Raw genomic sequence first — 26,851 nt, 5'->3', positions numbered from 1 at the left:
CAAAATTACGCCGGTGAACAACGGAAATGGGATTCACACGTTGTATATATGTAGGAATCGAACCCGGGTCGAACGCGGGTCTGCGTCGTGACGAGCCAACACTTTAGCCTCAAGGCTTCCCTGTTTTGTTGAAAGGATTTGGCCAACAGGAATTGTCGATTATTTACAGACCACCGACTCAGGATTCAGGACTCACAAGATTGTGTTGTGTCGTCACAGTCAAGTTCAGGAAACTAGTTCCTTGATTCCTGACAGTGCTGGCCTTGGTGCCGCTGGCCTCAGCGTGCCGACGTACCATGATATAACACGTGTTATAGCTAAAATGGATAGAATTATCATTAAACGACTGCACGTTATCAGAAATGAGCGGGCCACTGTTATATGGGTAACGCTATTTTTCAGGGCATCATCATTTGCAGAAGCCCTCGGTATTTTCATTAACTGCCCGACGAAGGTTTAGAAGCATTTACTGCCAACAACAAAACGACGGAGGTCACTGACACACATTTTACAAATATAGTCACGTCATAGAACAACACAGATGACGTCACTATTGAGAGTGACGACATTCGACCTTGACCTTTGCTCATACTACCAGCCGCCATTGTTTTCAGTGATCAACAACGTTAGACTTAAAGTCGATATTTTCATTGCTGTATGTTGTCATTTATGGTACAATTGTTATGGTTGGCAGAGGCAGGAAATTTTTTATTTTCGTAATTATTATTTACGCTGGTAGTAGTCGTTTTGTTGGCAGTAAATGCTTCTAAACCGATGCCGCTGTTTTTATTCTTATTTTATTAAAAATTCTATTCATTTTAGCTATAATAACGGTGACGCTATTTTTCAGGGCATTATCATTTGCAGAAACCCTCGGTCTTTTCATTAACTGCCCGACGAGGTCTTTCATTAACTACCCTACGAAGGAAATGTCCTGAAAAATAGCGTTACCCTTATAATATAACACGTTCATCCGAGACCCACGAATATACGGGTTAGAACAAGTTTTCGCAAGAGGCGGACAGGTTTGGTTGACATGTCACCGATTTCCGATGGCATAGATCGACACTCATGATGTCAATCACTGTACTGTCTTGTCAAGACTCAATTATTTACAGCCCACGTCATATAGCTGTAAGTCTGCAGAGTAGAGCGTTAAGGAACAAAACCAACATTACATATCTTACATATGAATTATGCTTTTTTATGTATAGTTCTGGAACACGAACCTACAAAGAAAGATCTGTTGTCAGCGTGGATTAGATGACCGCTCTTGACTATGAAAGTGCAAGTTATGATAATTCTTTACGCTTATCTTTTCTCTTTTGACCTGCTACAATCATCTCTATCTGCTTTGTGACCGTGCACTGACTTCTCCTTGGATAGTAACATAAACATACCTGACAACTTTCATAACACTGTTTCTAAGCTATCGGGCCAAAGTCGCAAAGAAATTTATCACCTGATGTTGTGGCTCATGAAGAAGACACCAAGAGACATATGATAGAAATATTATAAGATGTTCACTGGTCACGAGAGGTCCATGGGCGCAGGGCGAGGGGAACATAAACAAACCTCGAGGGTACATGACCCATGGACCCCGAGGGACCAGCGAACAACGCATTTATCTTACCGAACACCTGAATTTTAATTTTGAACTGTTTGAAGCACTGGTACAGCCTCGTAGTATGGCGAATCGTTTCGTCGCCATTGTGCAGACGACACAAGGAAAACAAATTTCAATCGAAAAACATCGGTAATTTCCGTGCATCTCGCGTGATTCAATGTTGATCGAGATAAAAAAGTACTACTATGAAGAAACAAATGAGTTAGGCATTCCCAGCGGTGTACATTGAAAAAAAATAGATCAACTGTAAGCGTGTTACATTAAAAATAATACAAGGGCACTTGGCCAGTAAGAAAGCGACATTCATGTGTGAGGTAAGATAATGTTTGTTATACAAAATGTATCCATTTACCAAGCACGAAACAGAATCACCAATGTTCAATCCATAGTAATCTGTTCAGGGAATCAAGCACAAGCGATGTGGGGTCAAAATTAAATGTTACCCAATCACAGATCATTCACAACATGTGTTTCAAGTCACATTATGGAACTGTCCAGGCATTCAGCAGCATTTGTGTCGACCCCTTGAATCGATACATGCCAAAACATGTCTCCTCATGTATGACGCCGGATGACGTTACTAGGAATTCTGTGCCAGAGATCAAAGAGAACGTGTTCGAGCTGCTGTAGATTTTCTGATTGAAGTAGCCGTTTTCTCATGCAGTTCTTTATCAAAATGACCCCAAAGATGCTCTATCGGATTCATATCAGGAGATCGTGCGGACCAGGGCAAAATATGGGTGCTCACGTTGTAGTCTTGTAAGAGCAATATGCGGGCGTGCATTGTCCAGTTGAGGGATCAAATCTCTCGGGTGTTGGCGAACGAATGGTAACACAACTGTCTCAGGACTTCGTCTCTGTACCTCAAATTTCCATGAAGGATGACAAGTTAAGTTCTCTACTAACCACAAATCCCGCTCCAAACCATGACACCGCCTCCAACAAAAGGTTGCGGCTCTTACTCAGTTTGGCGCCAGTTGCTCACCCCTACGTTTGTAAACATCATTACGAAACATGTTGAATCGCCTCTCGTCTTTTAACTAAACTTCTCCAAATCACGTCGCTGCCACCGACGTACAGCTTGAGCCTACTCTACGTGTGTTGACATTGTTGACGGGTCAAGGCCATTCCACGAAGAGAACGGCGAGCTCTGATGCCTGCAATACGGAGTATTCGTAGTATGGTTCGTCTGCTGATGAGGTGTCCCATGGCAGTCTCTGCCATTGACGTCGCCGTGACGAATCTGTTCCGCAGGTGTATTCTCCGGAGAAAACGGGATTCAGCTGACGTGGAAACCCTTAGTCTACCCCTTCTTGGACTTGTATCTGGCTAGTCTGTTGCTAAAGGCTCAACAAGTTGCTGACGGTTGCTTGGCTGAAATTGAAGACTCTTGCAATGTGATGTTCTTAGGCCCCCATTTCTGCCACATCAATGGCCCTGTCACGTTCGGCTTGTGAAGGTCTCAGTTCTGTGATGTTCTTTTTGATCCTGCGTGGCTGCACTGTTCCATACCTGCATTTATGCAACAATTGTGCACAGGTATTTTCAGTCCATTTATGCTGTTTGGGGAATTTGTCATGGCAGCACGAAATTCACTTGCGACCGTAACTCGACCACAGAATGTGTTTTGGAGGATGTTTTCTGAAAACATTTCACTTTATAGCAGTACCTGTAACTGCGTAAAAGTTTATGTTTCTTTTGCCCGGTTGACGTAAACTCGTTGGCGTCTTTACCCCCCCGAAAAACAAACACTCTTCCAAAAACTAATATCATTAATCACACCGTTATTTTCCCAGCACACTGATGAATAAACAAGATGTAAATTGGTAGACATATTGAAAAAATTTCAAAATCTGACTTTCCATTAACACTATTGATGTTTGATGCAGGATATCCATATTGCCATCGTTATTTTAACCCAGATCATAATCACCATTAATTTCGGTGATCACTCACTGTAACGAAATGTTTGTGGGATGTGTTCAACATTTTCAGCCAATGATACTGCCTCCCCATTGTACTTCCTTGACCACAGCGTCACTTTCATTGGACAGTCTGTCCACAGCTGTTATGGCGTAGAGGCCATTGGGTACTGACCAACTGGTTGTGTAACTGTTCAGGAGGTTTTTCAACTCCCACGCGTCCGCTTCATACTTATAGACAGCCCAGCTCCTCGTCACGCCGGACCCGTCTTTGTTCCACATCAAGGTGTTGCCTGAAACCCGGACACCAGAGGGCGCTGGAGGTGGAACGGCGCCAAGCCATGGCATAGCCGGTGCGAGAGCTGGAACAGTGTAGAGATCTTTCTGGAACATGGTGGACAATCCCTTGCTGTTGTCCCGGAAGTACTTAGCACTGAAGAACACGTCACCAAGACTCAGCTTGTCACGTCGCTTCCTTGATTCCTCAACTTGACGTTTAATTTCGTCGAGAGGCCAGTTTTGCTCTACTACATTGCCTGCATAACTCCCTGCATAGAAGTGGCGATGTTTGGAGTTTTGCTGCAGCCACCAGTCCATCAGGTGCGTGAAACTCTGTTGCACCGGATCAATCCGCCAGTACAGTTGCGGAGTAAAGTAGTCCACCCAGCCCTCGTCAAACCACTTCCTACTGTCAGCGTACTGCGCATAGTACGACGACAGCCCAACTATACCTTTAGGAATTCCTGATTTCCATATTCCGAATGGACTAAGACCAAATTTAACGTGCTTCTTGATCGTCTTGGTTCCGTTATACAGACGCTGGATAAGCGTGTTAACATTATTTCGTCTCCAATCATCCCGTCCAAGATGACCACCTCCTTTTCGATAAGCGTTGTAAGTAGCGTCGTCGGGAAAGCTTTTACCTGAAACGGGATAAGGGTAGAAGTAGTCGTCCATGTGGACGCCGTCAATGTCGTAACGCTTTACAACATCCATGATGACGTTGTAACACTGATCCTGCACTGCTTTGGCCCCTGGGTCCATCCACAGGTCACTCCCATAAGCATAAGCGTATTGTGGGTATTTCACAGCCATGTGGTTAGGGGCAAGTCCAGCCTTGGAGGTACTCCCAGACCGTGCTCGATACGGGTTGAACCAGGAGTGAACCTCCATGTTGCGTTTGTGAGCTTCCTCCAGTAAAACGGCCAGAGGGTCGTAGTAAGGAGAAGGAGCCCTTCCTTGGGATCCTGTCAAATACACGCTCCACGGCTCCAGGGTGGAGTTGTACATGGCATCACCAACTGAGCGGACCTGCAAAGGTTCAGTACATGGGTTCAGACCAACATAATGTTTTCTGTGAAATTTCATACAATAAGAAATTTTGCCATTTTAGCCATATTTCAGCAACAACACCAGAAACTGGCTTCTGACATTGCACATATGTGGAGAATTGAACCCGATGTGACGAAAGAACGTTTAAACCATTTGGCTACCCCACACCTACTTTAAGTAACGTTAAGTAATTTAACTATATTCGATCGGCGATGAAGTTGATGAAAACAAGGTTGTGGCCAAGACGTATTTGAAAGCATCTCTGCATAGACATAGTCAGTTACAGCGCCTCACATCGCTAGGACATCCGTGTCAGGACATCCATAAAGATGGATACTTTACCTGAAAGAACTTATGTTTTGTCAAAGTCTCACTGATTAAACTGAATAATGTCATTTGTTCAGTGCGATTACAACAAAGATTAATTTCATGCAAAGTCATTCTAAAAGAGATTTAATTCTATCGATTCTGATGGAGTTTGGGTTCACCTGGAACACGATGGCGTTGAAGTTCAGCTTGTGCAGCTTGTTCAGGAGGAGGATCAGCTCCGCCTTCTGTTGGGAAGTGGAGTGATAGCGGGACAGCGGCCAGTCAATGTCCGCCACTGTGGCCACCCACACAGCTCGGAATTCTCTCGCTGGCCAGACATGGCCGCTAGATTTGATGGTCTCTGTTAAGCCAAACATTCAATATTATAATAATCAGTCCATATATATATCGTGCTAAATCGACACCATATTTATACCGCAGACAGGTATAACCACAGATAAACCAAACTGACTGAGGCGCTAGAAGGTTATATATAGTCACGTGACTTATCCCAACGGGTACCCTTTTCCTGCTGGGTGAACAGATGCAATTTTGAATAAACTCGCCTGCTTAAGGTGAGACCAATTGTATTCCATGTGCTTCGTTGTGTGGCAAACCTAAAGTCCTAGAAATTCTCAGGAGTCAATTGCAAGTGGCCAAACACGGTCAGACATCGAAGGACTATCCGCGCCTAACCTTACACCACCATTATGTAATCGTAATGGTCCAATATGGCGCACTAAACATACAACAACATACACAGCGATTTCGTCGATGCTTCATGCTGCACACTGTTAGCATGTTACGTTTGATGTTTAACGCCGGACTGCAGTGGAGCAGTTCTAACCCGGATCGTTAGTGGTAATTCGACATTATGCTAACATTAAGCACCACACATTTAACGTTTTGCACCAAACGCTATATATATAAAAGAGAAGGACACCTAAATGGGCTGCTTCACACACTATATCCAGGTGTAGAATCGACCCCGGGTCATCGGCGCGACGGGCGATCGCTTTATTGAGTGAGTGAGTTTAGTTTTACGCCGCACTCAATAATATTCCATCTATATGACGGCGGTCTGTAGATTATCCGTAGACAATCCAGTGATCAACAACATGAACATCGATTTGCGCAATTGGGAACCGATGACATATGTCAACCAAGTCAGCGAGCCTGACCACCCGATCCCGTTAGTCGCCTCTTTCGACAAGCATGGTCGCCTTTTATGGCAAGCATGAATTGCTGAAGGCCCATTTTACCCTGGGACCTTCACGGGTAGCGATCGCTTTACCCACAAGGTCACCCCACCGAATATATAGCAAGGATAGGAACAATTTGTTGTTAGAAGCGTGATATGGGTAACTTCGTTCATGGAGTTGTTATGGAAACGGGACTACCCATGGTCATGTTTATCCATTTATCGATTCAGACACAATAGGATAATGTTGTCGTTATCGAACCGGGAAATATTTAATCTGGCTAATGATGAATTTGGTGACAAGAAGATGTTCGTGATCGATCAGATTACACCTACTTATAGAAATATGACAAATGGTCCATTCTGTTAAACACAAACGTTTTTCACATGATTCATTCGGCCCTTAGTACGACATATGATCCATCCGGTAACGCACAGAATATTTGATAAGATCGCGTCGGCCACTAGCAGTGTCACAGAAATACGTCATTTGATCAAATCGTTTACACACAAAAGTAGGTCATTTTTGATCAGTTAGTTTACACACCGAAGTACGTCATTTGGTCAATTCGTTTACACACAGAAGTAGGTACTTTGATCAGTTCGTTAAATCACCGAAGTAGGTCATTTGGTCAAACCAGAAATTCGTGACTTCGTCATTTCGTTACATTTGTAAACTGACAGGTTATTAATTCGAACAAACGTGAACGTTCGTCACGTGACATTACACAAAGGTTGGTTCTGCTAGAATACATCAGAAATATACAGATTGTCATGACTTACCCGCCCTCGTGAACTGCGTACTACAGAGAAGATATCCGAGGGCAGCAAACTCAAATAACCCCATCGTAAGTCCTGCGATAAACCTACACACTGGAGACAACATTAAAATTCAACGTGTCAATTAGGTCTCGGAAAACCAACACATCGGCTTGCACCAGTTGATAAGGGTTCCTTATCTTCCATAGGTGTGTAGATTCCCAGGTTCTGTCTTCACGGAATGCTTCAGTGAATCCCCTGATCTCCGTTGATCGAAGGTTTGTGACGGCATATTTCCATAGCTTCAGAGAAATCAGTGAAATCTTTTTGTTTCGGTATCACAGAGGTTGAGGTTTTAGGCGATAAAAGGTCCAAAAGTAGATTACAGCACTTTGCGAGACCTTATCGTTTCCGGTGACAAGGAACAGAACCGAGCCTAGATTTTGGAATCTCTCTTATTGCTACGATAATCGTAAGTGCCATACTTTAACATTAACTTACGACTGTCTTAGCGCTAAGAGAGCTTCGAAAATCTAGACCCCTATTACCCTCAGGCTGGGATAGTCGACATAAGAGGTATCAAAATACAATTGAGAATACAGATGATGTAGGATGGTTTACATGAAAGATTTACAGGGATTTTTTATGATCGTAAAACAAAATATGACCAGTACTGAAAAAACACAAATTCGTTTACCAGTTTATTCAGGAAATACAATAATCCAGGCTAATACGCCGTGTTTAGTGTTATCTTTAATATTGATCAAAATGACATTATTTCTTTATGTAGTCAGTTACATAACCCTGATGGTTATGAATAATGAATAGAGAAGTGATGGTTGCCAAAATGCTTCCGTGTCCTATAAACATACATACAGCATTATTGATGCTGCTCGCTCAGCCACTTATCGACCCGTGAAGGTCCCGGGGTAGAATAGGCCTTCAGCAACCCATGCTTGCCATAAAAGGCGACTCAGCTTGTCGTAAGAGGCGACTAACGGGATCGGGTGGTCAGGCTCGCTGACTTGGTTGACACGTGTCATCGGTTCCCAATTGCGCAGATCGATGCTCATGTTGTTGATCACTGGATTGTCTGGTCCAGACTCGATTATTTACAGACCGCTGCCATATAGCTGTAATATTGCTGAGTGCAGCGTAAAACTAAACTCACACACACAATCAGCCACTTATCACGGGTCAAATATTTTTGTTGCTACGTTCGGCATACCGGTTTGGACCAGACAGTCTAGCGATTTACATGAAGCAGCATTAACCTACACAGGTTGGAAACCCGTTCCCATTAATCGCTTCTTACGAAACACTTGGGTTGCTGGGTTTTACCACAAGCTTACATTTCTGTCTCTCAGTATCCACCAAAAATGTTGATGAGATCAAAAGTACGACGTGTGTGCGTGTGTGTGTAATTGCTTGCGTGCTTGCGTGTGTGTGTTGTTGTTGTGTTATGTATATGTATTGAACTCCTAACTACATAATCTGATCATTTTATCAAACCAAATGTATTTTTGTTTCAGTGGATGTTTTGTGATGGGAGCAGGCATAATTGCATGATTTGAACAATAAAGATCAAATATCGATATTTTTTGTCCGCGGTCGAGCTTTGAATCTTCCTGGAATGGAAAGAAAATTAACGTTTCCTGCAAGATATATCAACACGTCTGAGGCATCTAGTCACGTAACATGACAAAACGTAAGACAGAACATTGGCACAACCAATGGAACGATGTTCATTACGCTGAGGACCCGTGAAGATCCCGGGGTAGAACAGATCTTCAGCAACCCATTCTTGCCATAAAAGGCGACTATGCTTGTCGTAAGAGGCGACTAACAGGATCGGGTAGTCAGACTCGCTGACTTGCTTGGCACATGTCATCGGTTCCAAATTGCGCAGATCGATGCTCATGTTGTTGATCACTGAATTGTCTGGTCCAGACTTTTCACGGTAATACCTGGCATCATCCCTACTTGTTGGTGACATGACACGACACGACACGACACGACACGACATGAACTGTACCATTGACTTTGCTTTTGGAAGAGATTTTTCAATGATATGTAGCGTTTAGTTTTGTCGCTTTTAGTTTTATTTAGTTTTGATAACGGGAATGGCCTGCATCATCATATAAAACCTATTTATCCCATGTAACTGATAGTTCCATTCCAGGATTTCCATATTGTCATCGTTATGATGATTATAACCCAGGTCATGATCAATCACAGTAACAAAATGTTTGTAGGGTGTGTTCGACACGATACTGGCTCCTCAATGTACTTCCTTCACCACAGCATCACTCTCATTGGACAGTCTGTCCACAGCTGTTATGGCGTAGAGGCCATTGGGTACTGACCAACTGGTTGTGTAACTGTTCAGGAGGTTTTTCAACTCCCACGCGTCCGCTTCATACTTGTAGACAGCCCAGCTCCTCGTCACGCCGGACCCGTCTTTGTTCCACGTCAAGGTGCTGCCTGAAACCCGGACACCAGAGGGCGCTGGAGGTGGAACGGCGCCAAGCCATGGCATAGCCGGTGCGAGAGCTGGAACAGTGTAGAGATCTTTCTGGAACATGGTGGACAATCCCTTGCTGTTGTCCCGGAAGTATTTAGCACTAAAGAACACGGAACCAAGACTCAGCTTGTCACGTCGCTTCCTTGATTCCTCAACTTGACGTTTAATTTCGTCGAGAGGCCAGTTTTGCTCTACTACATTGCCTGCATAACTCCCTGCATAGAAGTGGCGATGTTTGGAGTTTTGCTGCAGCCACCAGTCCATCAGGTGCGTGAAACTCTGTTGCACTGGATCAATCCGCCAGTACAGTTGCGGAGTAAAGTAGTCCACCCAGCCCTCGTCAAACCACTTCCTACTGTCAGCGTACTGCGCATAGTACGACGACAGCCCAACTATACCTTTAGGAATTCCTGATTTCCATATTCCGAATGGACTAAGACCAAATTTAACGTGCTTCTTGATCGCCTTGGTTCCGTTATACAGACGCTGGATAAGCGTGTTGACATTATTTCGTCTCCAATCATCGCGTCCAAGATGACCACCTCCTTTTCGATAAGCGTTGTAAGTAGAGTTATCGGGAAAGCTTTTACCTGAAACGGGATAAGGGTAGAAGTAGTCGTCCATATGGACGCCGTCAATGTCGTAACGCTTTACGACATCCATGATGACGTTGTAACACTGATCCTGCACTGCTTTGGCCCCTGGGTCCATCCATAGATAATTCCCATAAGCATAAGCGTATTGTGGGTATTTCACAGCCATGTGGTTAGGGGCAAGTCCAGCCTTGGAGGTACTCCCAGACCGGGCTAGATACGGGTTGAACCAGGAGTGAACCTCCATGTTGCGTTTGTGAGCTTCCTCCAGTAAAAAGGCCAGAGGGTCGTAGTAAGGAGAAGGAGCCCTTCCTTGGGAGCCTGTCAAATACACGCTCCACGGCTCCAGGGTGGAGTTGTACATGGCATCACCAACTGAGCGGACCTGCAAAGATTCAGTAAATGGATCAAGAACACTGCTGGTAAGTAATATGCTTGTTCGCAGCTACACAATTTACAACCAAGCAGTAACACCAGAATTGGTTTCACATATATTTGTGTTAAATCCGATTGAACTATTTAGAGCTAAGATACAATGAACAAAATACCCTTCATCATTTATCATTATCATTTATCCTTGACATATAATATACATATATGATTATGAAAAAGCAAATAGCAAAATCATAAGTGTACTATCGCACATAAAAAGTGCAGTATTTTGTACTTAGGTTTACTACCCTCGAAACAAAGCAGCCGGGATAGATGATCCAGTCAGTGCCGGGCGTTCAAACGCATGTGTATGGAAGGCTTTCATTGGCAGATTCATTTGCCATTTGCCATCAGGTGGGTGTATATATAGATGTTGGGGTTTGGAAATACATGCTCATTTTTTTCTGTATTTGCTTTCCATCCAATCAACAAACACTGAGATTGTGAGCTACTGCGTAGCTGGAAAAAGTAATCTGTCCGAGTACAAATCAGGACATGAAACTAACAATCCGAGTTTGCACCGGTTTCCGTCCGATCCAGTGATCCAAGAAAAATGGATGCAGTTTGTTTGCAATCAACATACATGGCATGTTATGTCTACCAGTATCACACCTGCCTGTGTAATTCCATAGTGTGACAGAGACAGTCATGTGCACGAGGAATTTATGGCGTGCAGCCTAACAGGTGTTAAGTTCAAATTGCATATAGTCAATGGCTGAAGTTGTATACAGCATATGGTCAGTAGCAGACAGACAGGCAGACACAAAGGTGTCAATAAAAAAGACACTGAGTTTTGTCTCTGACAAAGCCTGCTTATCACAATCAACATGGATGTTTCCATAGACGTGAATTAAAAGATTTCAGTTTTCAAACCGAGCATTTTTAACAATATTAGTATTTCTAAAGCTACACTTTCTTAAAATCTTGGTTTGCAAATCTGCCACCTCCAAGAATGCAAGATCTGATCAAATAAGAAAAAGTATGGAACCTGTGTATTATTTTACTGCTGACCCAAGATACTTGTAATCACAAGGAACACCTCCAACTTCGACCCACCGATGATCCTTGCATGCGTCACTTGCTGTGTGCAGCGCAGCATAGTTGTTGAAACCGCTTTTAATCCTATTGGTGAATCGTTTGAACTCCGATTTCGCGGGGTTTTTTTCATCGAGTTATTTTTCAACTTTCTAAGTGGAATTTGCATTTTTGATAATTTGATACTGTAAGAATCTGCAAAGTTGTGTTCTTCGTTGCATGTGAGCTTTAATTAACTACTAGGCATATCACGACTCTTTCGTAAACTCTATTCGCAAACTATATTCGATCGGCAATGTAGTTGTAGACGAAGGCTTAGTCTCTGAATACTAAACTCATGAAAAAAACGAAACGCAAAGCCGGATTGTATGGTAAATTTCAAATTCATATAATTCAGAAATTACTGGCAGTAAGAATGCGAAATTGCACAGATTTAAACAACATGACGGCACCCTTAGTTAGTGGCCAGTACAATTCCCAACGTCACATGTACCGTCCCACACCGTCAGTAACGGGTGTGACCACCCTGCGCGGCAATCATTGCTTGACATATCCTGCCCACAGACAACATCAGATTACAGATCACATCATCGGGAATTGCAGTCCACTCAGTGGTCAACGCATCAGCCAACTGTTGCGGTGTCTGTGGCTGGGGTTGTCGCCGTCGCACACGTCGATCCAATTCGTCCCAGAGATGTTCTATAGGGTTCAAGTCGGGGTATCTGGACGGCCGTGGCATAACGTTGACATTGTTGTTGACAAGGTAGGCTGTGGTGATGCGCGTTGTATGCGGCCGGGCATCGTCCTGTTGAAAAACAGTGGTGACGTTGGCCATAATGGGGACTGCGACTACATTTGCGGACGGAAAATCTCGTCCACGTAGCACTGTGCCCTCACGTTGCCTCTCACCTACACCAACTGTGTCATAGCGTTGTAAGAGATGGCTGCCCACATCATTACGCTTTCTTCGCCAATCTGTCAATTTCCTGTACGCAGTTCGCTGCAAATCGTTCACGTCTCCAGCGGTAGACACGAACCCTTCCGTCTGCTCTGCGGAGTAGGAATCGGGATTCGTCACTGAACCAGACGTTCCTCCATCGTACCTGAGGCCACACCCTGTGTGCCTGATACCACTGGAGTCGACGTTGGCGATGATCCGGTGTCAGAATGAAACATCGAACGGGTCGTCTTGGACGCAACCCTGCCTGTCGCAGACGGTTCCGCACAGTCTGGTCCGAGATTCTACGGTGACCTGGTATTGTCGAGGCAGTACAGGTGGCAGTGGTCGTTCTTTGGTGTAGGTGGCGCAACAGGATATAGTGGTCCTGGGCTGGAGTAGTCACCCCTGGTCTGCCGGACCTGGGTCGGTCACGTGTGGATCCCTGCTGTTGGTAGCGATTCCAGAGTCTGGATATGGTGCTAGGGGTACACATTGAAAAATCTGGCAACCTCAGATCTGCTTACGCCCACTTCCACTCGCCCAATAGCGTTGTTCATCTGCGCTTCAGTTAGTCTTGGCATTATTCACGTTGGGCTGGCAGTTGTAACCGAAGTGGAGGAAATTCGGGACTTCCTGCGGTGACTCAAACAGCCACAGTTGCGTTTTGGCGATTTGTCACTTTTACACATGTCTGTTGGAAATGTGTGACCTTAACGGACATTGTTTGATGAAAATGCATTTCTTAGGCTCTCTCGAGCCATATATTCAGCTTTTGTCACACAAAATTTCCATTTGCATACATTAACCGGATATATTTCCCTTTTGCGTTTTTTGAGGAGTATAGTATCTATAATTTTGATAGTAGCAAACAAACCCATTTTAACTGAAAAGGAGGCCCAGGGAGACCGGAGATTCAGAACCTGGGGAAATCCAGACTTGCTTCATTTAAGGCTTTAGCACTGCAGAGAAGGTTTGACAGCTGGCAAAATAATGTGGCTCAGGGACTGTGAGACAGCAGATCCTTGTATGGCTCATGGGGGCAACTCTGCACAGACGTCAGTTGCAACGCCTCATATAGCTAGACCATTCGAGTCGACGAACTAAAAATGGATAGGTGTACTCAAAAGTCATTTTTTCAGTGCAATTGTCATTTTTTCAGTGCAATTACAACAGATAAATTTCATGCAATGTAATTACGAAAGATAACTTGTGTCGATTCTGATGGAGTTTGGGTTCACCTGGAACACGATGGCGTTGAAGTTCAGCTTCTGCAGCTTGTCCAGGAGGAGGACCAGCTCCGGCTTCTGTTGGGAGGTGGAGTGATAGCGGGACAGCGGCCAGTCAATGTCCGCCACTGTGGCCACCCACACAGCTCGGAACTCTCTCGCTGGCCAGACATGGCCGTTAGATTTGATGGTCTCTGTTAAACCAAATATTCAATATCGTAACAATCAGTCCATTTATATATCGTGCAAAGTCCACAGCATATTTATACCGCAGACAGTTATTACCACAGATAAACCAAACTGACTGAGGCGCTAGAAGGTTATATATAGTCACATGACATCCCAACGGGTACCCTTTTCCTGCTAGGTGAACAGAGGCATTCATCAAACATTCAGTATGATGTAATCATCCAGCATAGCGCACTAAACATACACGGCGATTTCGTCAAGATTGTTCCACGCTTAATGCAGTCCACTAATCTATGTTTGTTGTTTAACACCATACTCAGCAATATTCCAGCTGTATTGTTACGGAATGGATTAATCGAGTCTGTACCAGAGAATCCAGTGACTGACATCAATACATAGATTTACGAAATAAGGATACGATGACATACTTCAGTCAAGTCAGCGAGTCTGACCACCAGATCGAATCTTTCAACAAGCATGGGTTGCTGTAGAGCAACCCGGATCTTCAGGGGTAATTATGTCAACATATTAACCAAACATTCAACATTATGCACCAAACATTCAACATTTTAAACCAAACATTCAACATTATTCACCACATATTCAACATTTTTTACCAAACATTCAACATTATAAAACAAACATTCAACATTTTTAACCAGACATTCAACATTATAAACCAATCATTTAATATTTTGCACCAAGTATTCAACATTATTCATCAAACATTCAACATTATGCTCCAAACATCCAACATCATAAAGCAAACATTCAACATTATGCACCAAACATTCAACATTATGCACCAAACATTCAACATTATAAAGCAAACATTCAACATTTGCAACCAGACATTCAACATTATATACCAATCATTCAACATTATGCACCAAGTATTCAACATTATTCACCAAACATTCAACATTATGCACCAAACATTCAACATTATAAAGCAAACATTCAACATTTGTAACCAGACATTCAACATTATAACCCAATCATTTAACAGTATGCACCTAGTATTCAACATTATAAAGCAAACATTCAACATTATGCACCAAACACCCAACGTCATAAAGCAAACATTCAACATTATGCACAAAACATTCAACATTATTCACCACACATTCAACATTATTCACCACACATTCAACATCTGTAAGCAAACATTCAACATTTTTAAACAAACATTCAACATTTTTAAGCAAACATTCAACATTATGCACCAAATATTCAACATTATAAACCAAACATTCAACATTATAAACCAAACATTCAACATTATGCACCAAATATTCAACATTATAAACCAAACATTCAACATTATAAACCAAACATTCAATATTTTTAACCAAACATTCAACAGTATGCACCAAAATACACCAGTACTGAGAGAAAAAGGTAAGGTCAGTCTTAATACAGATGACACGAGTAGGAACATGAACTAACTGGTAGCAGCGTGACATCGGGTAAGTTTGGTCATTGGGTTGTCATACCAACAGCACTACCTGTAGTCGTGTTTATTCATTTACCGATTCGGATAGATAAGGAAAGTGTTGTTGTTATCGAATCGGGAGCTTATTCAATTTAGTTTCCTGATAAATCAGGTTGCGCGTATACATATAAATATTATGTATCTTATACACACAAGTTTTTTTTTATCCATTGAGTCACTAATAGTACTATCATATAGGATACTATAAATAGTATGACATATGATCTATTCGATTACTAATTGTAAGAGATTTGATCCATCCGGATACGAAAAATAGTTATGTGATCTATTAGGTATACTAAAAGTATGACATATGATCCATTTGGTCACTAATAGTAAAACATTTGATCCATCCAGTTACTAGAAATAGTATTACATATGAACCATTCGGTTACGAATAGTATGACATATGACCCATTCGGTCACGATGAGTGGTGTGGCATATGATCCATTCGGTTACTGATAGTATGACAGATGATCCATTCGGTTACTGATAGTATGACAGATGATCCATTCGGTTACTATTAGTTTGATCATTCGTTCGCACACCGAAGTAAGCCATTTCATAAAATTAGAAAATTCTCATTACATCATGTCGGTCGGATATAGAGACTGACGTGTGATAAATTCCGTCTGACTTGGAGGTTTGACGTGTGCTTAATTCGAACAAACGTGAACGATCGTCACGTGACATTACACAGAAGTTGGTCACGTGATGATTATGACCTTCGAGCACACAAATGGACGTGTAACACCCGTATTTTTTACATCACCATATTTATGCTACAATTGAATCATTGAAATACTGTATATAGAATTAAAACTCACTTTTGCTGTCTTGTTTAATATACATCATAAATATACAGACTAACATGACTTACCCGCCCTCGTGCCACAGAGAAGATACGCGAGGGTAACAAATTCAAGTAATCCCATCATGGGACATGGGGTAAAACTCCCCGCTGGACAGGTGACAACGTAAAAAATCAATATGTCAGTTTTATTTCCTCGTTGTCTAATATTCCAAGATGACGGCGGTCTGTAAATATCCGATATCCAGTGACTGATATCATGAGCATCAAAAGTTCGGTAGGCCTGGTCACTTGGTCTTGTCAGTCGCCCCGTACGACAAGCTTGGGTAGCTACTGAACAATCCTTACCCGGGACTTCACAGTATCACGAGATTGGTCATTTCCTACGTGAAGCTGTTACTGCAAATGGGTTCAGGTATCTACAATAAAGGTCCACACACATACATTACACATTGTTCAACTGTCGTTGTGAAGGGTAACATATGGCAACACTCTCGTGTGAAAGAGTTCATCCTACATCCTCAAGTTCATACTAATGTCGGCAACTAAAATACTTCCCCCTTTGTCGTAAACAAGGTCCGTGTGCAAATGTTCGGGTTCCACGTTCAAGGGAGGTAATTCAAAATGACTACCCGTCTCTCGTTACAATACAATCATTTCTATAAATGCGTTGATTTGCTTGTTACAAATACCGCCAATAGCATGGTATCTACCTTGTCACCGTCATCATCATACCAGTATTGCTAGGCGCAGTATCATCTAGGAATGCTCGTGTTGTGAATCACCTGCAAAGATCCGGTGAGTGAGTGAGTGAGTGAGTGAGTGAGTGAGTCTATTTTAGTTTTCCGCCTCTTTTTAGCAATATTCCAGCAATATCACGACATTCGAATACCGAATTCGAGATTCAAATACCGATTCTGTTTCTGTATTTTCAGATTCGAAATTCTTACGAACAGTGTCAATATACATTATTTCACCCATTCTAGTATACTAGATGCTCCTTGTGAACCCGGGTACCCTGTAGACATAAAAACCAAACTATAATTTTTCATATTTGAACCTCACGTTTGAGTTTTCTTCACATTCTGGTTTCGGAATTTGAATCCCGAATCTGAATGGTTTTTTTGTCCGCTTTGGGATTGAAATACCGAATCTGAAAATTTGTTTTTTCAGATTCGAAATTCTTACGAACAGTGCCAGTCTACATTATCTGTCCCCACCTCTAATGTACGAGCTGCTCCTTGTGGGTACTTCAAAACCATAAACACCCAAACTACTGTCTTCTTCATATTCCGGTGTCGGCATTTGAATCCCGAATTTTAATAATATTTTTTTCTGATTCGGGATTGAAATACCGAATCTGAATATTTTTTTTCAGGTTCGCAATCCTGATGAACCTTGTCAGTATATATTATGTCACACTTTCCAAGATCCTAGGTGCTCCTTGTGAACCTGGGTAACTTAAAAACATAAACAACCAAACTACACTTTTCCATATTTTACGGACGTACGGAAGGGTAGTAGGGCCACGGTGAAATTTTTTGGTGTCACTATCTCCTACGTAGGACTTAGTATCTCGTGCCTGTATAGGAGATTCTCGAAATTCTCGTCATGACATGTCCTTTATGACATTAAAGTTTTGCTTGTCTTCATATGAGGCTAGGTTGAATCAGATATAACGCTCGTTTGCGGTTTGTTTCTTAGTAATTGTTTACAAGTAGACTTGATTCGGGTGAAAAAGTGTTGGATGCGACGTAAAGCAATATGGCGTTACAAAAGGCAAAAGATTGTCATTGTAGTTGCTTGTATAAGTATCTGGATATAAGTACACATAGACTGCAACCGACAAACACGTCTGTGCATGCAGATTATGACTAACGTGCAACAACCTCCGAAATATCCAGCGCATAACAGAAAAATGTAACGAAGTGCAACATGTATCAGTGAACTAACTGCGACAATAGGGCAAACTGAACGCGAGGCAGTAAAGTACAACAGTCGGTCCAACACATGAAGGTAATATGCAACAATTATACTACCCATCAAAAGTCCAGATTCACTTAAAACACCCACTATATGTTATATATGGATACATGGTTACAACGAAGATGAATTTCTCCATCAACTTGGGGAAAACAACTACAAGCCATATGCGAATTAATTGCACGAGGATGATTCATCAAATTGCTGAAAAGCATGACATTGTGCAAATATCGTGCATGTGTTTTGGTGTAAAGTTTTGATAGGAAATTGCCATTTTCACCCAGTTTAATCATTTGTTGAACGCATGACAATAATCTTGTCAACTTTAAGAATTTGTTTTATTATACATCAGTTCATGTGTGAACAGTACCTTTAAACAGTATGGGATATGCGGCTACATATACATTAGAGAGTCTAAACTTTTGATGGGTAGTATAGTTGAATACACGAGTCTAATGGTGAAGGAAATAGTAGACTCTGAGACTAAATGAAACACTTGATAGTAGACTCTAATGGTAAATATAACACATAACTGTAGATTCTAAACGTAAATGAAACACATGGCTGTAAACTCTAAAACGGTGACTAAAACTGAAAAAGGAAATGATTTCCGTGTCTGGGGGAACTAAGTTGACCATTTCAGATTGCTGTAAATTCACATATATTGAGCATCTCCTACAGGAGATACTAAGCCCTACGTAGGTGATAGTAAGTCCTACGTAGGAGATAGTAAGTCCTACGTAGGTGATAATATGTCATGCGTAGAAGATAACAAGGCTTACTTAGGACTTAATAACTCCTGCGTGGGAGATAGTAACTGCTACATAGGTGATAGTACGTCCTACGCAGGGTATACTAAGTCCTATTAAGTACTCACATATAACTTATTATCTCATACGTACGACTTATTATCACCTACGTAGAATTGAACTCGTACGTAGGAGATAATGAGACTAAACAAAATTTCACCGTAGCCTTAATACGCTTCCGTACTTCCGTAATATTTGAACATGAAGTCTGAGTTTTCTTCACATTGGGGTTTCGGCATTTGAATCCCGAATCACTACAAAATATTCCGATTCGGGATTCGAAATATTCCTACCCCACTCAAACAGAAGCTGAAGACATGGCCAACAAGGGGGTCATTGGCCTTTCTCAAGTCCGAAAGTGGTTTTCCAACAAAAGACACAGGACCAGGAAACCCAGATCTGTCAAAGCTGTAGTTGCTGCCAAGCAGTGTGAAGAATTCCTGTCTGGGATACTTCAGATGTAACCTAGGAACACTTCTATCACCACCTGAGTGATGCTAACTTGTTGAGGTCTGTCAGTAGATCAAATTCCTTCATGCATAGTGCCATATTCATCTTCGGATCTGTGATATGGATTGTTTTGGATATGTAAGTGTGATTTATAACCTGTGCTATCCATGGTTGTGTGGATGTGAATTTTGCTTTCATCTGAAATAAAATCTTGTAATAAAATTCTTTGAAATGCCCGTCATTTTTAGCATGCACAGACTGTGTATTAATTCATCCCAAACATTAACACAGAAGAGAACACCACCATACACTCAATACAGCTATCACACACTCGACTTCATTATCAAACGCCGGACACACTTAGCAGCTCTCTTTACACAACCAACATAATATAATTATCACTGGGGGATCAGTCAGTGTTACTGACACGCATTCATGTGCAAAGTGTTCAAAATAACTATAAGGTATTAACTATACCAAAATATACACAACAGATGTAATAGTATATTGAAAATGCGATGGAGCCCTCTTCACGTTCAAACTCTATCCTTTTCGCCTCTATACTATTCGCCTATAGTGTTCTCACACAAATTCAAATGCTCATGACAAGAATGCCACGTAAAACCAAAGTGTATCCACAGTCAGGCCTGAAGGGTGCACTAGCATCATATTCTTTCAAGCTTAACTTGTTCTTTTTCCCGGTACAGAAAGCTGAACACACCTCTGTCCCAGCTCCCCACCTACTTGAAAATATCTCTGCATGCAGCCCATCACGACCACACCCACCCTGGTTGTAATCTTGTGTTTGTCATAAGAGGCGAGTAAAGAGATGGGATGGTCAGGCTGACTTGGTTGACACATGTCACCCTGTCCCAATGGCGTAGATCGATGTTCAGGATATCGATCACTGACGTTTCTGATTCAGGCTCAAATATTTACATATATCTGGAATGTTAACAACAACGAAATCCAACAAACACCAAGATCCGCATTGTACGTGAAGATCAATATACCCTGTCAAGGCCTAGTTGGATTACATTTACCGTTAACGTCTTTCAATAGATCGTCCCCGCTTTGTATTATGATGTCACCTTTCATTTTGTATAGATACATTGATAGATTTGTGAAATCACTTAATTGTAGAGTATCTTATTCCATTTCTTTTTTCACTTTTTGGCTTTTTGGTTTCACACCTGGTTGTATTAGTGCCTAGTTTGCCTGTGAACTAAGTTTCAATTGAACAATATTGCAATACAGCCAGTCTTCATTGCATCGGGACAATTTATATTCTCTCCAAACTCCCACAATTGATTGGTAGGCATAGTTATAGCACGTCGACTGCTGAATACAATAAATTTCTACGTGTCAAGCTAGGTATATATGAATGTAAATTACACAGTCCATTCACTGTAAATCGGCCAGTTTTAATATGAAGTTTGAAAGGGTTTCTGTGTCGTGCCTCCAGTTTCGTTTGAATGTTAGGCAATGGAAATTGGACAAATCAACGATAGGATTCCGTCAGTTTATTTAAACTGATACAATTTCAAAACATGTTAAATATACAACAAATAATAACAGGCTTGGCACATTTCGACGCATCTAGGTATGTGACAAGAAACTGTCAAAGACTGACATCACAAATTGCAAATAATACACATCGCTGTGGAAGAGACTTGACACATTTCAGCAACGTTCGCGGCGATGAGTCAATGTAGGTAGAAACTGTCAAGTGATGGTGCGGGTCTTGTTGGCTGGAGAGTGGAGGATATCTCTGGACCAATGGAGTGGAGGTGTGCAGGGGACTTTCTGTAACAAGAAGGTGGTGCCAGAACATTCAGAACGTTGTAGTTTATTCTTGAAAGAATATTGAAAGAATTTAGACTTAGCTCAACGTTTATTTTACTAAATGAACCTGCAAATGTGTTCTGTTTCTACTTAGCTTACCTAACGACAGAAGACTTTCCGGGCCCAACAAGATGTTTGATGGCGAACACTGGGAGGGAGCAGTAGCAGCCTCACGGCTTGGAGGGGTGTAGCAAGCCATCTTTATTTGCTGAGTCGCAGATGGATGTAAAACTCTTGTTGATGGTTCTGGGAAGCAGGAGGCTCAACGAGTGAGATGTTCTCAGTTCTATCAGTACAGCTTTATATACTACTCACCAGTTTGGTATCATCCCTTTGATCACCCATCGATTCGGGTGTTCACCAGTACCAGTGAGTCCATCCTTCCCACCGAGGACGATTCCAAGTCCATCAAGTTCAAGTCTGCCCATCCTACCAGAATCGAATTCAGCCACCATTCTTCCAACTACACCAACGCATCAGCATTCAAAGTCTGTGGACGTCAGCCCAGTCACAGAGACTCGATCACTTGACTTCAAGTCGCCGTCTTGTCCCAGGCCCGATATTGGTAAAGCTCTTGATGACATCATAGCAAAAACACTTGGTACAGATCTGACGACAAAGAGTATCAACAACGACCGCCAGTCAGCTCTTGAAAAAAAGACTCCAAGCACTCCAGCCAAGGTTCCCAACAGAGGTAAAGGAACTATCCAGTTTTCTTGCCTTCCATTCCTCATCTATTCAGAAGGAACATCAACAGTGTCTACAAGATGGATTCTTCCCAACGGACTACCACAATTGGCTGACCAACAGATACAATGATCAACTGCACCTAGTGTTCACAAGCATCGAGAAACGTGTGACCACCCTGGAGAACCAAGGCAAGATGTCAGCCCGTCCTGTCAGCAGAAACCTCAATCCTGAATCAATCGTCTTGACGGAGAAGTGGTACCTTGAGCATCTGAACAACCCCTACCCAACTCAAACAGAAGCTGAAGACATTGCCAACAAGGGGGGCAGTAGCCTTTCTCAAGTCCGAAAGTGGTTTTCCAACAAAAGACACAGGACCAGGAAACCCAGATCTGTCAAAGCTGTAGTTGCTGCCAAGCAGTGTGAAGAATTCCTGTCTGGGATACTTCAGATGTAACCTAGGAACACGTCTATCACCACCTGAGTGATGCTAACTTGTTGAGGTCAGTCAGTAGATCAAATTCCTTCATGCATAGTGCTATATTCATCTTTGGATCTGTGATATGGATTGTTCTGGATATATAAGTGTGATTTATAAAATGTGCTATCCATGGTTGTGTGGATGTGAATTGTTGCTTTCATCTGAAATAAAATCTTGCAATAACATTTCTTTCAAATGCCCGTCTTTGTTAGCGTGCACAGACTGTGTATTAATTTATCCCAAACATTAACACAAAAGAGAATTCATCACCACCATACACTCAATACACCTATCACACATTCGACTCAAACTCAAATTTGGTATTATCAAACATCGAACACACTTTACACAACCAACACAATAGGGATCAATCAGTGTTACTTCCACTCAATCATGTACAAAGTATTCAACATATCGATAAGGTATTAAGTAGAACAAAATAAAAAGTATTGTCAGTGTGTGATGGAGTCCACTTCACATTGGCTTTCCTTTTCGCCTCTATAGTCATGTGAGGAAATTCAAATGTTCATGACAAGAATGCCACGTGAAACCAAAGTGTATGCACAGTCAGGCCTGAAGGCTGCACTTGTTCTTTCCCGGTACAGAAAGCTGAACACACCTCTGTCCCAGCTCCGCACCTACTTGAAAATATCTCTGCATGCAGCCCATCACCACCACACCCACCCTGGTCGTTATCTATTATTTACATTTAAGATCTGGAATGTTAACAACAAGGAAATCGGCATTGACAAGGAGATCTGCATTGTATGTGATGATCATTATACCCCGTTAAGGCCTTTTTCGATCACTATTACTGTTAATGTCTTTTAATCCATAATCACCGCTTTTGATTTTGTCACATTGCTTTTTTGTCGCTATATTTGTATTGATTTGTGAAACCACTTAATTGTAGAGTATAATTATTAATTATATTCCATTTCTTTTTTCTTTTTTTTTGACGTTTTGGTTTCACACCTGAACCTACTTTCAATTGAACAATATTGCAATACAGCCAGTCTTCAAGGCATCGGGACAATTTATATTCTCTCCAAACTACCAAAATAGATTGGTAGGCATAGTTATAGCACGTCGACTGCTGAATACAATAAATTTCTACGTGTCAAGCTAGGTATATATGAATGTAAATTACACAGTCCATTCACTGTAAATCGTCCATTCACTGCAAATCGGCCAGTTTTAATATGAAGTTTGAAAAAGGTTCCTGTGTCGTGCCTCCGGTTTCGTTTGAATGTTAGGCAATGGAAATTGGACAAATCAACGATAGGATTCTATCAGTTTATTTAACGACACAAAGCACAAATGATACAATTTCAAAACATGTTGAATATACAACAAATAATAACAGGCTTGGCACAGTTCGATGCATTTAGGTATGTGACAAGAAACTGTCAAAGACTGACATCACAAACTGCAAATAATACACATCGCTTTGGAAGAGACTTGACACATTTCAGCAACGTTCGCGGCGATGAGTCAATGTAGGCAGAAACTGTCAAGTGATGGTGCGGGTCTTGTTGTCTGGAGAGTGGAGGGTATCTCTGGACCAATGGAGTGGAGGTGTGCAGGGGACTTCCTGTAACAAGAAGGTGGTGCCAGAACATTCAGAGCGTTGTAGTTTATTTTTGAAAGAATTTTGAAAGAATTTAGACTTAGCTCAACGTTTATTTTACTAAATGAACCTGCAAATGTGTTCTGTTTCTACTTAGCTTACCTAACGACAGAAGACTTTCCGGGCCCAACAAGATGTTTGATGGCGAACACTGGGAAGGAGCAGTAGCAGCCTCACGGCTTGGAGGGGTGTAGCAAGCCATCTTTATTTGCTGAGTCGCAGATGGATGTAAAACTCTTGTTGATGGTTCTGGGAAGCAGGAGGCTCAACGAGTGAGATGTTCTCAGTTCTATCAGTACAGCTTTATATACTACTCACCAGTTTGGTATCATCCCTTTGATCACCCATCGATTCGGGTGTTCACCAGTACCAGTGAGTCCATCCTTCCCACCGAGGACGATTCCAAGTCCATCAAGTTCAAGTCTGCCCATCCTACCAGAATCGAATTCAGCCACCATTCTTCCAACTACACCAACGCATCAGCATTCAAAGTCTGTGGACGTCAGCCCAGTCACAGAGACTCGATCACTTGACTTCAAGTCGCCGTCTTGTCCCAGGCCCGATATTGGTAAAGCTCTTGATGACATCATAGCAAAAACACTTGGTACAGATCTGACGACAAAGAGTATCAACAACGACCGCCAGTCAGCTCTTGAAAACAGACTCCAAGCACTCCAGCCAAGGTTCCCAACAGAGGTAAAGGAACTATCCAGTTTTCTTGCCTTCCATTCCTCATCTATTCAGAAGGAACATCAACAGTGTCTACAAGATGGATTCTTCCCAACGGACTACCACAATTGGCTGACCAACAGATACAGTGATCAACTGCACCTAGTGTTCACAAGCATCGAGAAACGTGTGACCACCCTGGAGAACCAAGGCAAGATGTCAGCCCGTCCTGTCAGCAGAAACCTCAATCCTGAATCAATCGTCTTGATGGAGAAGTGGTACCTTGAGCATCTGAACAACCCCTACCCAACTCAAACAGAAGCTGAAGACATTGCCAACAAGGGGGGCATTAGCCTTTCTCAAGTCCGAAAGTGGTTTTCCAACAAAAGACACAGGACCAGGAAACCCAGATCTGTCAAAGCTGTAGTTGCTGCCAAGCAGTGTGAAGAATTCCTGTCTGGGATACTTCAGATGTAACCTAGGAACACTTCTATCACCACCTGAATGATGCTAACTTGTTGAGGTCTGTCAGTAGATCAAATTCCTTCATGCATAGTGCTATATTCATCTTTGGATCTGTGATATGGATTGTTCTGGATATATAAGTGTGATTATCCATGGTTGTGTGGATGTGAATTGTTGCTTTCATCTGAAATAAAATCTTGCAATAACATTTCTTTCAAATGCCCGTCTTTTTTAGCGTGCACAGACTGTGTATTAATTTATCCCAAACATTAACACAAAAGAGAATTCATCACCACCATACACTCAATACAACTATCACACATTCGACTCAAACTCAAATTTGGTATTATCGAACACACTTTACACAACCAACATAATAGGGATCAATCAGTGTTACTTCCACTCAATCATGTACAAAGTATTCAACATATCGATAAGGTATTAAGTAGAACAAAATAAAAAGTATTGTCAGTGTGTGATGGAGTCCACTTCACATTGGCTATCCTTTTCGCCTCTATGCGAGGAAATTCAAATGTTCATGACAAGAATGCCACGTGAAACCAAAGTGTATACACAGTCAGGCCTGAAGGCTGCACTTGTTCTTTCCCGGTACAGAAAGCTGAACACACCTCTGTCCCAGCTCCGCACCTACTTGAAAATATCTCTGCATGTAGCCCATCACCACCACACCCACCCTGGTCGTTATCTATTATTTACATTTAAGATCTGGAATGTTAACAACAAGGAAATCGGCATTGACAAGGAGATCTGCATTGTATGTGATGATCATTTTACCCCGTAAAGGCCTTTTTCGATCACTATTACTGTTAATGTCTTTTAACCCATAATCACCGCTTTTGATTTTGTCACATTGCTTTTTTGTCGCTATATTTGTATTGATTTGTGAAACCACTTAATTGTAGAGTATAATTATTAATTATATTCCATTTCTTTTTTCTTTTTTTTTTGACGTTTTGGTTTCACACCTGAACCTACTTTCAATTGAACAATATTGCAATACAGCCAGTCTTCAAGGCATTGGGACAATTTATATTCTCTCCAAACTACCAAAATAGATTGGTAGGCAAAGTTATAGCACGTCGACTGCTGAATACAATAAATTTCTACGTGTCAAGCTAGGTATATATGAATGTAAATTACACACTCCATTGACTGTAAATCGTCCATTCACTGCAAATAGGCCAGTTTTAATATGAAGTTTGAAAAGGGTTTCTGTGTCGTGCCTCCGGTTTCGTTTGAATGTTAGGCAATGGAAATTGGACAAATCAACGATAGGATTCCATCAGTTTATTTAACGACACAAAGCACAAATGATACAATTTCAAAACATGTTAAATAAACAACAAATAATAACAGGCTTGGCACAGTTCGATGCATTTAGGTATGTGACAAGAAACTGTCAAAGACTGACATCA

At 41.9% G+C, this 26,851-nt stretch overlaps 3 protein-coding genes across 4 annotated transcripts; 1 reads left to right on the top strand and 2 right to left on the bottom strand.

Moving 5' to 3' along the window:
- Positions 1–1,179: 1,179 nt before the first annotated feature.
- LOC137261535 (glycosyl hydrolase YngK-like) lies at positions 1,180–7,346 on the bottom strand. Its single transcript, XM_067799295.1, has 3 exons — positions 7,175–7,346; positions 5,370–5,551; positions 1,180–4,860 (listed from the first exon to the last, which is right to left on the bottom strand). The coding sequence occupies exons 1-3, from the start codon at positions 7,275–7,277 to the stop codon at positions 3,619–3,621; spliced, it is 1,527 nt and encodes a 508-aa protein (XP_067655396.1). The 5' UTR covers positions 7,278–7,346; the 3' UTR covers positions 1,180–3,618.
- Positions 7,347–7,838: 492 nt separating this feature from the next.
- LOC137261756 (glycosyl hydrolase YngK-like) lies at positions 7,839–16,997 on the bottom strand. Of its 2 annotated transcripts, none has more exons than XM_067799541.1 (3): positions 16,466–16,997; positions 13,913–14,094; positions 7,839–10,652 (listed from the first exon to the last, which is right to left on the bottom strand). In XM_067799541.1, exons 1-3 carry the CDS (start codon positions 16,521–16,523, stop codon positions 9,432–9,434), a joined length of 1,461 nt encoding a protein of 486 aa, XP_067655642.1. In that variant the 5' UTR covers positions 16,524–16,997; the 3' UTR covers positions 7,839–9,431. The 2 variants fall into 2 exon arrangements, with proteins under 2 accessions (XP_067655642.1, XP_067655643.1); XM_067799542.1 differs by having other exon boundaries at positions 13,872–14,094; positions 16,466–16,982.
- A 4,373-nt stretch (positions 16,998–21,370) lies between these two features.
- Positions 21,371–25,427, top strand: LOC137260754 (uncharacterized). Its single transcript, XM_067798332.1, has 4 exons — positions 21,371–21,428; positions 21,920–22,177; positions 22,317–22,499; positions 24,649–25,427. The coding sequence occupies exons 1-4, from the start codon at positions 21,371–21,373 to the stop codon at positions 25,425–25,427; spliced, it is 1,278 nt and encodes a 425-aa protein (XP_067654433.1).
- The last annotated feature ends 1,424 nt before the right edge of the window (positions 25,428–26,851 follow it).

This window comes from Haliotis asinina, chromosome 14, assembly GCF_037392515.1.
Source record: "Haliotis asinina isolate JCU_RB_2024 chromosome 14, JCU_Hal_asi_v2, whole genome shotgun sequence".
NCBI classification, from domain to species: domain Eukaryota; kingdom Metazoa; phylum Mollusca; class Gastropoda; order Lepetellida; family Haliotidae; genus Haliotis; species Haliotis asinina.
Note: the sequence above shows the minus strand (reverse complement) of the source record. Positions and strands in the feature narration are given on the sequence as shown.